The sequence below is a fragment of the Triplophysa dalaica genome, chromosome 13 (assembly GCF_015846415.1).
Source record: "Triplophysa dalaica isolate WHDGS20190420 chromosome 13, ASM1584641v1, whole genome shotgun sequence".
Classification (NCBI taxonomy): domain Eukaryota; kingdom Metazoa; phylum Chordata; class Actinopteri; order Cypriniformes; family Nemacheilidae; genus Triplophysa; species Triplophysa dalaica.
Genome location: NC_079554.1, coordinates 22340065 through 22358350, shown reverse-complemented (window position 1 = coordinate 22358350; position 18286 = coordinate 22340065). Strand labels below are relative to the sequence as shown.

The 18286-nt window shown below is 38.6% G+C and overlaps 1 protein-coding gene and 2 long non-coding RNA genes across 6 annotated transcripts; 1 reads left to right on the top strand and 2 right to left on the bottom strand.

The window, feature by feature from the left end:
• Nucleotides 1–773: 773 nt before the first annotated feature.
• LOC130434753 (uncharacterized) lies at nucleotides 774–1971 on the bottom strand. Its single transcript, XR_008908709.1, has 3 exons — nucleotides 1638–1971; nucleotides 1497–1553; nucleotides 774–1254 (listed from the first exon to the last, which is right to left on the bottom strand). It is a non-coding gene; the product is annotated as an uncharacterized LOC130434753 (long non-coding RNA).
• LOC130434754 (uncharacterized) lies at nucleotides 1258–14089 on the top strand. The gene is made up of 3 exons (XR_008908710.1): nucleotides 1258–1313; nucleotides 6114–6174; nucleotides 13970–14089. It is a non-coding gene; the product is annotated as an uncharacterized LOC130434754 (long non-coding RNA).
• Nucleotides 6379–17813, bottom strand: dusp10 (dual specificity phosphatase 10). Of its 4 annotated transcripts, XM_056765075.1 has the most exons (6): nucleotides 17475–17813; nucleotides 17201–17297; nucleotides 15860–16144; nucleotides 13933–14806; nucleotides 9640–10008; nucleotides 6379–9564 (listed from the first exon to the last, which is right to left on the bottom strand). In XM_056765075.1, exons 4-6 carry the CDS (start codon nucleotides 14723–14725, stop codon nucleotides 9299–9301), a joined length of 1428 nt encoding a protein of 475 aa, XP_056621053.1. In that variant the 5' UTR covers nucleotides 14726–14806; nucleotides 15860–16144; nucleotides 17201–17297; nucleotides 17475–17813; the 3' UTR covers nucleotides 6379–9298. The 4 variants fall into 4 exon arrangements, with proteins under 4 accessions (XP_056621053.1, XP_056621052.1, XP_056621054.1 ...); XM_056765074.1 differs by lacking the exon at nucleotides 17201–17297; XM_056765076.1 differs by lacking the exon at nucleotides 17201–17297 and having other exon boundaries at nucleotides 15860–16103.
• Between the last annotated feature and the right edge of the window lie 473 nt (nucleotides 17814–18286).

Genomic DNA, 18286 nt, shown 5'->3' with positions numbered 1-18286 from the left:
TTTTTGGGTGAACTATCACTTTAAGAGCAGTTTGCACATTAGTTTACATGAGGGTGACGTCAGATCATACTGTATAAGAGGATATATTCATGATATTATTCTGACATGTGTGGCAACTCCTGGTCACGGATCTGTAATACATGATTATGTCCACCAGAGGGCACCAGCAGGACACATAACAAAAGATACATTTTTAACATTTTGTAAATTGTGAGTGGATCTTTTCAATGCAAAACTTACCAAAACTATATAAACATTATTAAAACAACACATACTTATTTGAGAGGTAAATAAACCGAGAAATTATGTTTTGTAGTCTGAAAAGCTTAACAAAATTAAGTGAGTTTATGCTTAAAACTACAAAAACAATAAACTAAGAATCTTCATCTATATAATCTTGTTTTTCCTTTGAATTAAGTGTATTTTTCTTTCCCCACTTACTTAATTTTGCTCTTTTTTTCTGAAAACAAGACTTAGGCCCGGTTTCTCAAACAAGGTTTAGCTTAAGCCAGGACTGTGCCTTAGTTAAATTAGGATATTTAAGTCGCTTTTATTCAAATGCATTAGATAATATATATTACTTGTATGCATCTTGAAACAAAACAATGGCAATGACATATTTTTAGATATATTAGGGCAATTTATTTTAAGTCAAGACGGCTCAAACTTTCCCTTAAGTCTGGGAGTCTAAAGCCTGCAACTTGCGCATTCATTTAATTTTTGGTCTTAGGCAATTAATATTTAGGTGAGAAACCAAAATAATATGATATACATGATATTACAATTATTTTTATTATGCTGTCTTTACATGCCACAGGAATCATTATGTCTAGAGAAACAGCGCAGGTCTCTTCCTCACTTTCCTACTACAACCCAATATTGGACAAACAACGACGCAAATCCTCCAATATCAGTCTGTATGTGTGAGTGAGTCTGCAGACATCACAGACGGTTAACATCCTACTCAACATGTTGACAGCGATGAGTCTGCTCTCTACAATAACACTCGTTTTTCTGTCAGATGAGAATGTGACTGAGAGTCACAACCATGAGTCTTCAACAAACTCAATGACACACACACAAACACACACACACACACACACACACAATGTTTATTATGATCATTCAACAGCTCTTCTATAATAGGCAATGTGTGTTTTATTAACAGATGCTGTAAATAAGGTTCAGTGGTCACGTGTATTTCTCTGTCAGGACACCAGGTGGCAGTAGAATCATAAACATGATTAACATCGACTGAAATAAACAGAGACAGTTGTGTGTTATTTACCTGTGATGAACATCGATTTTGTCTTGTAAGTTTGTGTATTATAATCTCTCTGTCTTTATGAACTAAAAACAGATTAGTTTACTTATGTCAGTTTCATAAAGTCATCTCTGCATCCTACACACATTACACTCGAATATATTAAGTTTAAGCAATAAAATACCCAAGTTAGCAAAGCTAGCAACATAACGTTTTTTATCATAATAAATACCTTTCATCCGCCGACATTTTCCACGTAACGTCAACCTCGATATTTCAACGTTAGCACCTAATATAAACCAGAAAGAGAGTTCACGTTATATAAATATGAGGTAACTTTGTCGTAGTTACGATACAATGTCGGACTCGTTACCTTAGACTTGTTGTTTTTAAACGACCTCTAACCTGGAGAGCATCCATAAATGTTATAACATCAGTCTTGGATGTTCTTTGTAAAACTTCGTAAATAAAAAGATTGATATGAGATATGAGGTAAGGTGTCGCGCGCTGCTCCGCTCAGATTAACGGTTTGTTTTTTCGCGCCAAATGCCTCCGAGCGTCTATCCAAAAGTCTTTTGTGTTTAAAGTAAAATATCAAAAAGTCCTTAGAAATTGCCTTTAAAATGACAAAAATATGAGATTAAACTTTTCAGCACTTTTGCAAAAGCTCTTAAAGGTGCTTAAAGTAATTCACGTGCTGTGACTGTTGTGAGGTAAGACTTTGGAACAATTCTCATAAATCCACATTTAATGTCTTATTTTATATAAATCATGTTTTGCAGAACAAGTGCTGATATTATTGCTTGCGCCGCAAAAATCTTTACTTTTTGGTCTTGCTTTTCAATGCATTTAAAACAATATATTCAGAAGCAATGATGTTCATATGTATCATATAAGATTGTATATTCTTGCTTTCAGAGAAATCGAGTAAAATTTGGTCAAGTTTAAAACAGAAAAAACGATTGGCAAGTTTGGCCAGCCCCTTTCTAAAGGAAAGACTTTTTAAAGGAATAACATAACAATAACACGTTTTGTTTTTGCCTGTTCGAAGCTTAGACTTCAGAAACTCTGCTCTTCTATTGGATGTTCAAGAATACGATTTTGATGAATGAAAATATGATTTTTTTGATTGACAGCTGCCTGCTTCACTATGTAATGTTGAGAGATAACTCAATGGCCACAACACATCACAGATATTATAAATAGCTCCTTTATTGTGATTGTTTCATATTTCAGGCTAAATTTAGATGCGGGACATGTGGCTGGGTTTAAACAGGGAAGCGTCTGCAGCTCTAGCAAGATCATTTCAGCTATGCAAGGACAGATTTTCATTATGACTCTCATTACAGCGGAGGATCTCAACCTCTTCCCTACTGCTAAACTAAGACTTGATATTCCTGCTTCTGTTTACCCTCTGTTTACTGTCAATATAACAACCAGCACACAAATATAGACCGAGATTATATACGGACGCGCATCAGACAGCTGGACCCGTTTACTAAAATCATCGCTGACTATGATGATATCGGCCGATATACCATTAATAAATCAATTATGATATGATGCGTTTCCAATGAAAATGTATAAGTTTCTATCCTTTTGCGTTTTGGCTGAGTAAAATATGGACTCACCCAACTTTTGGGTTCACACAGAAATAGGCCTTCACTCAAAATTACCAGTGACTCTAAATGCTAACAAATGTTGAATTCGTGACTCGATTTAATTATCTAAACGACGATGTCACAGCAAAGACGCCACAGGTATGATGCATCTGAGCCGTGACACATAATCACATTACATTTATGCAATTTTGGGTATCATGACCTGATTATATCATGAGCGAATGGGATTCCGCGTTTTCATCACTGCTGCTTTTATAGACGTCGAGATCAATGTAACGGTCAGCGCAGCTGTTGTCTCGGGAGACGCCCGCGTATAGACACACTTCTGAGTGAAAGTCTCTCCAGAGCTCATCCACACTGGATGAACGAGGCAGGCTTTAAAACCAGGCCACAGCAACAGTAATTTACAAATACAGACAAACTGTAAACATCGAGTTAAAAAAAGAGTGACAGTGTTTAAGAACAGTGTGTCTATACAGAACTAAACATCTTTCAGAGATCAGTTGCGAATCTAACGGATATGGCAAGCCGATTTAGCTTTCATCATTCTCAGGATATTAATTTTTGATATCAACAATGAATTTTTTACTATTACATACTATAATTCTTCATATGAAGAATATCATTTCTACTAACAACTGCTATTTTTGATATCAGTTATTACATTTTAACTAGTTAAAATGTGAATTATTTTTATCAACAATCACTTCTTCAATCGCAGAAATGTGTATTCTTGATATCAATCATTTAATTTAAACTAGTAAACACGTAATTTTGGATATCTGTTATTGTATTTTTACTAGTTAAATATCACAATAGACTACCACTCAACTTCAATTTCAGAAATCAATAATGAATTCCTTACATGTCAAAAATCTTATTTCAGATGCCATTCTTAACAGGTAAAAAATTAACTTTATGGGAATGTTCCTGTTACGTTATATAAACCATAAAAAACGTTCGATTTCCGAAAAGATAACCAAACACAAACCTTAAAAAAACTTCTGGGAACCTGAAACTAACGTTTGGGGAACGCTCCCAGAATGTTAGCCTAAAATATTCTTCTCGGTTCCATTAAGGCTCACTACACGTCAGCAGTGTTGGGTGAGTTATTCTGAAGAAGTAATTACTTACTAGTTACTAATGACATATTAAATGGTGTAATTAGATTACTGTACAAATGACAATATCCAAAAAGTATTTAGTTACTAATTACAATCTGTATCTTATATTGACCTTGATTAGTTGAGCAATTCAAGGATAGACACGAAACGACTCTTAATTAATTCAAATAAATTATATAAAACTACATAAAGTACTCTTATTAACTGACTAAAGTATTACAAATGTGATAATGTTACATTAACGCACGCATTTTAAAGTAAGACACACTATTGTGTATACATTACACAGTATTTAGTTCAATTACATCTGAAGTAATTTAATTAAACTACATAGGATTAAGAGGAATCTACTTACTTTTTTTTCTTTTTTGAGGGGATTCAATTACAGTAATTAATTATTTCGTAACTAGTTACACCCAACACTGCACGTCAGTTCTGAGTACATCAGTGCTGGGTTTTTATCCATCGCTTATTCTTCTATCAGCCTGATCCTATCTCATTACTGAAGTAATTTTCGATTTAAACAGCACAGACACAACTTCAATTCATTAAACTCTGACACAGTCTCAGATCAACGTAGCCCATAATATAGCCCGTTTTATCTAATTTTACTAACTGTATAATAATTGTATTTAATAAAAATTTTGTGGTATGTTCATTTTATCAAATAAACAATTTGTTGATTCGGTCCTGTAGTTTGGTCGCATTGAAGGAACCGTTTGGTATATTGACATCTAGCGGTTGAGCTTGGTATCGCAGTCTACAATTAAAATATTGGAAAGCCACGTTTAGTAACGCTTCTTTTCGTTTCTTTTGATTGTTATCAGAAATAATAAATATGCACGCTATTGTGCACATTAAAAGTTGTCAAATTATTATGAAATGGATAAAATGCCAATTACAAAAAATGGAGACTTGTTGAGAGAGAGGGATTTAGTAGGCTACTGGTTTTATAGCATTATATCATGTAGTTACATTTTTTTATTAATTTGCATGGTAATTTTTTTTTCTTTCTTTCTAGAAACTAAGCATATTAAGGGTCATATATATATATATATATATATATATATAAACCAGGGTTAACCTGCAGGCGTCAAAACAGTTACCAGTGACGCAGTCATATCTCACTGCCAACTTTTTCACCTCCAAAATAAATTCTGGAAAGACGAAAACTTATTTTTTAAGCATTTTAAAATGTGAAAAAAAAGTAAAACACCAAACAGCACCATGAATGCAGGTACTTTTAGTGTTATTCAGTCATGACACACTTTTGAAATGTCTCGTGGATGGGACATCCCCTGACAGCTGACCCTCCATCAGACGCCCTCAAATGTGTCACTGTGTGCTTTACTTTCTGTGACACAAGTCTCTTATAAAAAATATCATAAATGAGATTAAATTTGGGGATTTCAGGTCTTTCGCCTGCAACAAAGTAAATGCACCTCAGTGTCTCTATATGAGCTCAAACATTTCTCATCAAAACAGCTCTGTATTCATACTGTGTGTCAACAAGTGACTCACGATTGTTGAAATTTTAAACGTGAATTTGCATGAGGGGTAACGTCTGACCCCTCCTCACGGCTCTGTTGTCAGAGCTTCACTTTTCCTAATACGTCCATAACGGAGACACCAAGGGCGTCAGGGCAGTGACCCGGGCTATTCCCGTGTGCCAGACCCCGACACGAATGATTGGACGAAATTAATGAGGCGGTACTCTCATCCTTTCTAATTAGAAAGCCCACTAAAACTATTTTGGGGCTCTGTTCCTATGGTGAGAAATTTACCGAAGCCCTCGTTGACTCCCCGACCCCCCCGTTCAGACAATCCCAGTATACCACAGCCGGGAGGGACGAGAAACCCAAATCACAGAACAAATATAGATGGTGAAGACCAGCAGCAAAGTTACACAGGGGCAACAACACACAACACTATGTTCACAACGTCGATCTTCTTGTTCACAAATTATCAAACATTGAATATTACAAACTAAATCTAAAATGAACAAATGTTGCTATTTGGAGATACATTATTGGTTGTTTAATTGGTTCCTCCACGAGAAAAATTCTTTCATTTTAAACCTGTATGACTGTCTTTCTTCCGCAGAACACAGATGAATAATGATGACCACACAACACTGAATTGACTTCCATTGTACACAAAAACTGTAAGTTGCATCAGTCACAAAACAGCACATCTCTCCTCGACAAATCCCATGATGTGATTATCATTCATTTATCAAATCCTTCATCTGAAATAGGAACAAAAGTAACAGTGATGTTTGCCCGAACGAATACCCATAAAATCTTCTCTAGAGTCATGTGTTTATACAAGGATTGTGCTTTACAAACACTCAACAAGTCACTCAGAATCGTTTTTCAATTTGGTTTATTTCCAAACCTCACATTAGAAAATAACAGTGTTTTGAACTCTGACATTTAAAGAGAGAGCTCTTGGCTTACAGGAAGACGCTTTACCAAAGCAGGTCATGCAAAAACATTGCGGAAGGCCTCCAGCATCATAGCACCTTTGTGGGAAAAGTAATCAAATAAAATAGCTGTTGATTTCCATTTGAAGTCAGTGCAAAAGATAAACAATGCATAGAGGTCCGACAGCTGCGAAAATCCCATATTACCGTGAGCTCACCCGGAGTGTTTCTGCCCTTTAAATCCTTGAGCCGGATTCAGATGCTCGGGGTTACGCTCGTACAAGCACAGTGTGACACACCAAAGTGACAGAAAACCAGCATATGAAAATAAAGCGACTGCGATTTGCATTTGCGCATCGGCCGAACGGTCACGTTCTTCAGACCTTCAGCGTACAGCAGTAAATATACAGTACAAGAAAGCTTTGAAGCACGGCAAATAGTCAAGATGTGCTTTGCGTTCAGAAATCGTAGTCCAACATTTGAACCGGATGATCAGAATGAATCGGAAAGAGACGATGTGATTCGGTTTCTGGCTGTGAGGGACTTTGGTTCAATGTTTTGTTCCTCTGGTTTGAACCAGACTTACATGATAATCATTACAGGTTCAGATAAAGTAGAGATTAGCCTGCTCAAAACTGCATAAACAATGGGTTCCAGTATGAAAACAAACTATGGTTTTACTACAGTCACCTTGGATAAACCATGATATTTTTTGTAAAACTATAGATGATGATAAATCCACCGAAAATCATGGTTAATACACTTTTACTATGGTAAAACCATGGTTTTTAAGGGTTTATGGTTTATTTACCAATAACGTTTGCTGACTTTACTTTACTGTTTACTTCTTCACAAATTCAAAATTGAAATTCCATTAAAAAATCACAAGTGTATTACATTTTTGTATAGCATGAAAAGTTTAGCAATGTGCAATTTTTCAAACAAGCCCAAATTTGTGTAAATCTGAAGAATAGAAACATCATTTAGAAAAAAAGCTTCTATTTTAACAGAGTAATATATTCTTGCACATTTCAATATTTAGACAAACCCAGAGTTGGTTCGTTTCACAGCATTTAAGTGTTTTCATGGGAAATAAGAGCTACTGCTAATTCTTACTTATAAATCATTTAAAGCCCCAATTTAAAGTGACACACGATCAGCCTCGCAATAATGAAACAAATGTCAACATCGTTCAGCTCAGAAGCTTTCTAACACACAGGACTCTATCTCCGACACGTTAAAAACACACAGACACTCTTGAAGCATACACAGTTCCATCTCATCACAAGTGATCCTGGGTTAAGGCACCGATAGAGGCACAATTACTGACGGCAAAGTCTGAAGCTGAGAAGTTGAAATTCACCACAAATCGGCCAGTCTGAGGTCACGAGAACACATCTCACCTGAACTGAGATCAACACAGAAAAAACAGAACAGACGCTTCTCATTCACACACAAACACAATGACATTTAAATAAAGGCGTGAAAAGGGTTCCTTGCAGCATTTTTTTTCAGTCAAAGATTCTTGAAAATACTTTTGTGCAACCAAAAGGTTTTGTGGATATTAATGGTTTTGTATAGAACCATATAACCTGACAGAGAACTTTTTGGGAGCTTTTATTTTTTTGAGTGTGTAACGGTGTCTTAAAGGGATACTTCACCCGAAAATTAAAATTCTGTCATCATTTACTCACCTCGAGTTGATCCAAATATGTATAGAGAAAGATATTTGTAAGAATGCTAAGAACCAAACAGATCTTGCCTCCTATTAACTCCCATAGTAGGAAGAAATACTTTAGCGTTTTTTTTGTTCTGTTGAACACTAAAGAAGATATTTTGAAGAATGTAGGACAGCAAATAGTTGTGGGGCACTTTTGACTGCTGTTGTATTTTGTCCTGATGATGACAGAATTTTTAATTTTGGGTGAAGTCTCCCTGTTATGGTGACATTTCAAACCGAAATTGTTGTTTTTTTGTAGTAAAATGGAAAAGTGCAGTCACCATGTTGTTGTTTTTTACAAACTGATCACCATTTGAATAACCACAGTTTTACTACAAAAAACATGGTAAGTTAAGCAAAACCATGGTTGGTTTGAAGGTGTTTTTTCTTTGTTGTAAATCCACGGTGAGTTTTCATCACACTCAATCACTCGAATGGAAAAGATCTCATTCTGCTTACTGTTCTTTTCATCGTCAAGCAAATGTATGTAACTACACCACGATTATTCAATATTAATATGGTCAATATGCTTTTAATCTTCATGCAATAACTCGAATAATCAGAAGTTTGTTGTGATCGTGATCAATGACACACGCTCACGCACACCGGCATTCACGCGCTGGTTTAGGTGGTTTTATCCAATATAAACGCTGTGATGTCACAAAGATAAAAGCCGCAGATCATCTGGCACAGAGAATATCAGGTCCACATTAAAACTAAAAAAGCCGTAAGAAAAACACAAGAGTCATGTAAGTGATGGTTATAAACACATCACTCATCTGGTGGTTTGACGAACAGAAAGTATTGCACACTGAAGCCTTTAGACTCTTCACGGCCACGCCAGCGGTCGATCTACTGTATAAAAATAAAATGAAAATACTGGCACACCAAAACATCCTTCCCGTCTCTCCTGGGAGCAAAAGCAAGCACCAAAGCGGCCAAAAGCATCAAATGACCGCAAACACAGTGTTTTTGTCTCTTAACACCGGACCGGGATTGTTTTCCTCATGCAGATCGCATTTCCAACTCTCATTTTGAAATGCTCATCCCAAAAGGTTGCGAGTGAAGGAGAACCATGTAAGGATATTCCAATGCGGAAATTCTCTTTAAGCCCAGAAGAAGGTCCATTCGGACCCGTGGATGCTATACGACCGTCTCCACGCCCATGAGTTTAGGTGTGAGTATACGTGGAGTGACGCCGTTATTAAGATCTTCTTCAAACTCTAAAAGTTGACCCATGAAGTTGAGGTTGGGGGAGATGATGGGCCGCCGAGACTTGACAAACTTGTATGTGTCTGTCATGGTCATCCAAGTGTGCTTCATCAGGTAAGCGATGACGATGGTAGCGGAACGCGACACACCCGCCTGGCAGTGAATGAGGAGCCCCTGACCGGCCTGATGAGCTTCTTCTGTTGACAACAAAACAAAAGACTTTAGATCTCAAAACCCTCTGTGAAATAAAGAGCACGAGAAAGATGTCGTACCTATATACTCGAACGCCTCCTCAAAGTACTGCCGCAGGTTCTGTTTGTTGCTGTCGGTGGCCGGCAGACGTTTGTAGTTGAAGAGGCCGAGGTCATAGTGATAGAGCGGCAGATGGGTGGTCACGTTGAGGATGTAACCGATGTTCAGCCGCTGCATTAGTTCTCGGTCTTGAGCGTCCCGTTCGTTGCCTAGGAACAGGAAGGGAAGGATGGCGGTCAGCTCTGCGTTTTCTATATCTGGTGTGGAGGGTAAAGAATGAGGTAGCGCCCCCGACAAGCCTGTGGCGGTTCTGCCGTCCTGCCCTTCTGACGGCTGGAGAGAGTGTTCGCAGAGATCCTCGTGGCTCTGTCGAAAACCAGCAAGACCTCCTGAGACAGATGAACAAAAAGACGTTAACGTCTGATGCACTGTTGACACAATTGAAACTATGAAGAGGTCTATGGTTTTATCGTTTGGCACACCCATGTGAAAGGATTTGTAATGAATAGTTATATATTCAAAGGTAGACGATAATACACAGACAAGCTCAAACGGCTCTTTAAAGCAGATGATCCGTCTCTCAATAACAGTATTGATTGTTTTTCCATTTGGTAGTGAACAGACATCGTAATCAAATGAATGATAATGCTGAATATTATTCTCATACTCATATTCAGAATGATCAGATTAGACACGTTTGGTGTCAAGAGCTGTTTAAGCTTCAGTAAATGAATAAAAATATGTATATGAATATTTTTTTAACTACATTTTTTATTGAACTACTTAAGTTGAGTATTTAATAATGAGCAATGTAAGTGTCATGGGTTTCCATCCCAAGAACACACAGATTAATTAAATTAATTTTCTCCTAAATCACGTTGAATAAAACCATCTGCCAGACGCATTGCTGTAAATGTATATAAATATATATAAAATAATAAAAGACGTATATAATACATTAACTCAGATACAACAGGTGCATCTGTAAGATGTCTGCTAATGATCTGGAAAACATCTGATAACCGTCTTAGAAAGTGCAGTTTTACATCCATTCTTAATCATAAACAACTTACAGACTTCTAGATGTGTATGAGAAGTATGATGACGTCTCAGAAACGTATTGCAGATAAGCAAATGTTTAAAAAATAAGCCAGACAGCAAATAAACGTCTCCCAGATGTACATTATGTGTGCTATCAGGGAAATATACGTATAATATATAATATAATACTTTAACAATACATATAATATAATATGTACTTGCACAATGTAGATTTTGAGTTCAAACAGTGTCAGTTGGACAAAGCCTGGCTGGTAAAGTTGACAGTAGTTTTAAAAAATCTTTGCATTTATTAATTTACTAACATGATGGTATCGTGTTAAGCATGTCAACGGTTTTTGGCATTAAATAGAATAGAATAGTAAAATAAAATAAAATAAAGGTCTGTAGTGTGATGTGTGTCGACTCGTCAGAGTGGTTTATTACCCACACGAGCCCCACTCGTCTTTAAGCAAACATATGTTATAATCCGCAAACAAATTTCAGCAAACAAGCAAACATTAAGTGTTTAACTTGTCACTAGACATCTGAGCTTCCTCAAATAACATTAATCTGATGAACACACAGCGGAAGACATTGTCTGTTAAATATCAGTTGACAAAATGTGAACCTGCAGCACCTGTTTATCCATCACTTTACATCTCACGCCCGGGGGCGGACTGGGAAGCAAATACGGCCCTGGACAAATGTTGTTAACGGGGGGGGGGATGCAGGGGGTGGAGCTGTACGTAACGTGTGCATTATGTTACATGCATACGTGTCCGACTCTCTAATGCCTTCGCATTGCGTGCATTGTGCCCATTGGGACGGCCGACTTTGAGAGAATGTCCTACTGGTCAGTCCACCCCTACTGGTGTCTGCACAGACAACAACAAATGCTGACATCATCTAACCGCAAATACCTGTATGCATCATCTGTCCGTCTAAGATAACAATACACTTAACACAACAAGCATTTAACACACTGTAACAACACTAAACGTCAATCTCTTTCCAATAGTCATCAACTTTGTTCTCAGCAAGTTGCGATTCAGTTGCTAGGGTGTTCTGGCTGGTTGCTAGGGGGTTGTTTACTGGGTTTGTATGAGCAAGAGGAATAGTTTGTTAACAAAAACCACGAAAAAAAACCATCCTCAATGCCAAATATTAGCATGCCTGTCGTAAGCAGCACTAGCAACATTTGGCTGCTCAGATGTTCTCAAAGTATGCCACTCAAAAACTGGCAAATGTAGAGCGAGCAGATGTACCAGACGATTCAAATCAGCCTCACGTTCCCAAAAAGACAAGATAAACTCGCATTACATTGAGATCCCCTAACCGTCTCGAAAGATCAACAGCAGTAGTCCAATAAAATTGACTTTTCAAGAGATTTCTGACAGCATCTCTAGTATGCTGCTAACACCGAAGGACCCTAATAAGTGAAGACAACTAGGGACTTGAACCAAAAAAAAGCTTTTAATACGAGTTTGAAAGTGATTTTGCTAGTAAGCGTACAGTGTTGTATTGATACTTTTCAGCATTTAATCAATAAATTTGTCTCATTTGCTTTCAATACTCCTCGTAAATAACTTTTCAGAAAAACTGTGCGTTAAACGAGCAGCGAGATGTTGCTGTCTCCCTTTGTCAGCCGTGTGTCTAGGATCTCTTCAAACGCTGTCTAAGCGGTCAGTTTACTCAGGTTTGGCACAGAGCCGCGGCGCTCTGACACATCTCTGCTTGCTCTCGGCGGCTGACGTGCTCTGCCCTCCGCTCTCCAAACATGGGAAAGACGGTTAGCGTGTGGAATGCGAGCAGTTCTTCACCATCAGCTGCTGGCAGGAGACACGGGAGCGCAGGCATGCGGTGGCACATGGCCCTCGCTCCGAGAGCTCAGCCCAACAGAGCCGTGTGGCCCGTGTCCCTCTGTGACAGCAGCTGCGTCTGCATGTATGTGCTGGACTGGACATGAATGGTCAACAACTCCAGCCTTCCACCAAATCTACTGAACAGATAATGGGTCGGATACACGTTTCATTACTGAATCTCTGTTTTTCTCATTGTTTACGTAACTATTTAAGAAATATTTTAAGTGTCAACCTTACTATGAAAAAAAGTCATTTTTACCAAAGGTTTTACTATGCTAACAGCACAGATATTAACATTCGGTGGTACAAATATCCATTGGAGGTCTCTCTTTAAGTTTTGAAAATATTTATTTTATTTTTAGTGCATGATTTTTCATGATTTGTCAGGTGCCATTTCAGGACTCTCACATCCATAACGGTCCATATTCCTCATTAAAAGGCACATGGAAATGAAAATAAAGTAATATTAAGAAGTATATAATAATAATAGTAATAGTAATAATAAGTAGTATATTTTGTTCTATACAGAGTATTCCCTTTACTATGTGTTGAGTATTATTGCTTCAGTTTCGTGCGTTTTAATTCACAAAAATGTGTCGTTTTCCAAAAACGTGTCCTTTTTTTGTAACATCCATAACGCGTTTATTTCCCTTTTTTAAAAAAGAACATTCGTTCATAGACTGACATTTTTCTAATGTTTAGACTATAAAATATAAACAAGATGATTCAATATATTCGTAACATATACATTTCCATGAGCGTTTTTTTTGTTACATCCATAACGCAAAATGTAAGGTCCAGAATTGTCCTTTTACACTTCTTTTAGCTATTGAATATATAATTTACTTAAATTACAAATGTGTGTGTGTTTCATATAAACATAATCATTATAGACAGATACACACATATTATTATACGTATAAGTCGCGACGAATGGTTTGACAGCACTATGAATTTGTTCGGTGTCACGCCGCAGACAGCCAGAAATAAACCAAACATTTAAAGATTCGTGCGAGATTTCACAGTCACCAGAATTTCTGTGAAACATCCACACAATCTCATAACCTGACCACACAGAATGAAAACCTTACGTGGGTGTGAAGATGGCACAAGATACCGAAAAGAATGATTATTTTAAACTATTGGTTCAAAAATTCCAAGCTAGGTAACATCTTGAGTAATGTGTCAGAAGGCGGCAGTCTCTTTGAAAGTACAGAACATTCATATGCCATCGAAGTAAAAGTCATGTGTCGAAATGAATAATTCAACAAGTTCTGTTTGTGAAGGCTTTAGTGTTTGTGAAATTAAAAGGGCCGCACACGAGTTACTAAATAAAGTCCTTCAGTACAAACCTACACACCAAAACCCTCAAAAAACAACTTTCATTTGACAGTAGGAGGTGATCCTCACCTTTAAGAATGATGGGGTCCTTTCCTTCCCTTCTCAGAGACTCCAGGACCACGTGCAGGGGCTGAGATGGCGTTAGGCGCCCGGGGTCGACCGTGGAATCGTCGTACACCACCAGTTCTTTGGAAAAAATGCCCTTGAAGGACTCTTTACTCTGCCGACAGGAGATGAGGTCCAGCACCGTGATCTTGCCCTGCTGGAGTCGCCTGCGACTGATCTTGTCCGAGCAGTTGATGTGCACCGCGCCCCTGATGTGGCTCTTGTTGAAGTCCATGAAGGGCCGACAGTCGATGATCACGGGCACGGTTCCCACGGGATGGCCCGCCGGGCAGTGCGTCAGCTTCCTCGCCAGCTCGTTGGGGTGGATGACCCGCATGCCGCCCCGGGCCACGGCCGAGGTGAGACTGGGCGCACTGTACGCCTCTCCGCGGCCCGCGGGGGCGTCGCCATAGCCCACTCCCGAGTTCAAGTCCGGGCTGCTGGCGCTGACCTGGCTCTGGGAGCGCGTCTGGCCGTCTTTCTCGTAGGTGGTCACCGTGCAACAGCTGGCACTGCTGCATCCACACGTCAGCGAGCGCGTGGAGCCGCCGGACGAGGGCATATACGAAAGCTTGGTCGCCTGGATCTTCACCACGGTGGTGCTGCTGCTGCTGATGACCGTCGCCTTGCCGACGGTAGCGACGGTGCCTACGGTGGTTTCCAGGTAGCTGGTGTCCAGGCAGAGTCGGAGGTCCTGAGGTCTTATAGGCCTTGGCAGCGCCACCACAATTCTGTCGTCGAGTGGAGATGGAGGCATGGAGAGACCTCAGAGGACAGGCGCTCCAAAGAGAACTCAGACGTCCGGGATGGAAACAACGGGTACGAGTTGAACGGTGCTCTGAGAAAGACGGGAGAAAAGATGTATGAACATTAATGTCAGACGTTAAAGGAATAGTTCACACAAAAAACGAAATGTGATCGTAAATCTGTATGTGACACTTCATTCAGTGGAACACGAAAGGAGATATTTTGAGAAATGTCTCCGTGGTTTTGTGTTCCAGCAATGGAAGCCAATGGAGTACGGTGTTGTTGATGATCAACATACTTCAAAGTATCTTCTTTCGTGTTCCGCAGAAGAATCTCACGCAGGTGATGAATAGACAATGACATGCGACGCATCGCTTATCGAACGCAACTAAATTCAGTCATTTGTAGATTTGGGGCGAACACTTTTTGGGGCGAATACTTTCTGAGGCGAGAAGCTCCAGCTGCACACCACTGCATCACACAGGAAGTGTACAGTCTGTCCTCGCTGCACAAGATTCATTGAACCGTCACATATCCAGAACGCTTATCAAACATGCATCTCATGCCCAAGACCGTCTCCCTGCGTACCAAACCAAATTGCTGACCCCATTAAATTCAAAAGAGCACCCAGCCCGTTCTCCAGCACGGCATGTGGACGTGCCGAGAATAAAATATGGAAAGGTTCTGCATCTACGGCCAGACACAGTCATTATTTCATGTGGCGACAATGTAGATGTACAGATCTCTATAAGGCACACCAGTCAAATCTGTCTGCGGCACATCACACCACATCTCTGTGCTCTGGACATGACTGATAATGATGAGAAATTAAGTTTTAAATTATAGAAAGAAAACACATTCTTATTGTCATCCGGTATAATTGTCATATACATTATAATAAAGACTGTCCCATGAGTTCATATATTACACAATAGATATCAATACAGATTGCAGGTCTCAGAAATATAGTTTAATATCAACTAAACTCTAAACAGAAGTATGTGACTAGAAAATATCCATTCTGTAATATTTGTTACACATACATTATAATAACGTTGTAATAAAAAGCATCGTGTGTTTATATGTTCCACAAGCAAAATCTGTGCACTACTAAACTGACTGAATAGTGCGATATCGGACTTACATTAAACGTTTTTATCGGTCTCTTCCGGTGTGTGAAGTCGGTCAACCGGTCCCGGAGTCCCGCAGCATATTCCTCCCGTGCTGCTTTGCTCTCGTCTCGTTTAAAGCTCGAGTTTGAGTTTCTAGCGGGTCCGGGTCGGCTGTCACTTCAGACTGACGCGGGTCCGAGCCAATGACGCGCCGCACTGCCGCCGGTCACCGGAGCGCAGGGTGATGTCATCGACAGCCAATCAGACGAGAGCTCCCTGGAACGGGGTTCAAGACGCGTCACGCGCAGATTTGGGGGCTGTTAAATCATTTATAATCATTTAATAGGTGTGTACGACTTCGTGTTGCGTTGCGCAGACCAATCGTCGTGTGACAATAAAATATCGCGAGAGCTCCACTGCGCAACTTTGATGTCATACGCCGCTCGATCTGCGCAGCACGGTTAAATTACATTAAAATGACAACAACACCTGACTCTAATGGTATAATAAAACAGAGAGGTGAAGCTGGCATCAAATGATGCTGCTACTGTGTTTTTGTACAATTTTAGCAGAAATACAGTATAAAAGTTGCATTAATCTAGATTTTTTTCACACAAAGCAATGGGCTATTTTTCAAAATTGTTAATAAGACATTAACAAACATCCTTACATATGATATTAAACAGACGTATATGCTAAGCATACACATGATATATAGACTGTATAAATATATTAATGTAATTTTACAAACACATTATTCACATTGTTTAATAGAGAAATGCAAACACATTTTCATTTAAATTATGAAAGTCTGAATACACATGACAATCTGATTACAGCGTAAAATTAAACAAATTTATAATACAACACTTGAGTAAATAATTCATACGTATTAACATATATTATAGTACTTTTAAATGTGTTGCGTTAATGTTTACAGATAATTATGTTCTTAATGGATTCAACTAGTTAGAAATGTAATCAAACAAACAAATAAATAACTCATATAATCACGTGATTGAGATTATTTTTAAAGATCTGGAAGAATGTGGATTTTCATAAAATCCCATCATCTGTTTCAATTCGGCGTGGGCAGGTTTAAGATGTTGACAGTATGATAACCTTTAGCAAAAGTGTCACGGGTTCCGGAATTGTGATTACAACAGCAAAATGTGTTATTTTCAAATGTCTGCGTATACAAACAACAACTTTCCAACTGGGCACAAAGTTTTAATCATAGAACCTATTAAGTCAGGTAAAAATAAAGCCTGAAAATTATAATGCTCTATATTTTTGTTCATATATTAGGGCTAAACATCAAGCATTGCATTACATGACTTAATTATGTATTTTTGTGTAAACACAGCTCATACCTTAGTGTTTTTTAAACCTTGACTCTTTCAAACCTCGGTATACCTAGGAACCGGTATTCGGCCCACGCCTAGTTTCACTGCTCTCTCAAACACACTCCTGAGGACCAGAGAACTGACTTTATTAAGCCCATGACTGCAATTCATAACTTGAAGTATTATGGGATTTTGCTTTTGTCTCTCATCTTGTGATCTGAGATGTTATAGTGCCACAAATGCTCTTCATGCATCATTTGTAACTAATAAAAGAAGCAGATACAATAGGACCTTTACTCACGGTTTCAGAAGCAAGTGATATCCGGGGTAAAACTCATCTGTGAAACAGGTTCTTAGAACGACTGTTATTGATTTGTAAAGAAGACGTACGTTCAAACAGATTTATATCAATAAAGCACACACATAAATCTACTTGTAAACAGTCCCAGCAGCTTTATGTGTGTAATAAATAAACACTGACATGCGCATTTGATATCACAATTAAATAAAGAGGTGATGTCAGATCCCACAGTCTGCTAAAACTGATCTGAATATATTTAGATAACCGCACATGCATGTCAGTGGAAAAACTGACGTTTGGTGTGATATTTACGTGTGGTGTGATATTTAGAAGCTTCGGAAGAGGAAGTCATGCAGCACTTCCTCTTGTGCAGAGGTGTTTAACCTTCAAAAAATCTACATCACCCACCTCATGGGCTCGGATGAAATATTGAGATTTGTAACCATGTTTCCAAACAATTTCAACTTTGATTTTGGTGAATTTATAATCAAGCACATCGCAATGAAATAAAAATTAAACAACTACACCAGAATGGTTGAAACATGGTTGCAGATTTAATCTTTACAGAGCTTTACTCAGTGGACTAGTTAGTTGGAGCAAATGTTGGTAATTTTGGAGATAAATGTGCTTAAATATCACGAAAATGGAAATGTTGCAATGCAAATGGATTTAATATTCCTTATGTATGATATCATTATGTGTGATTCAGTTGTGTGGGAGGCGTTTGCTTGACCAACGAAGAACATCTTGCTCAATATCACCGTTCAGATGGTCGTGAGCAAAACAGCCACACGTGCCTCTCGCATATTACA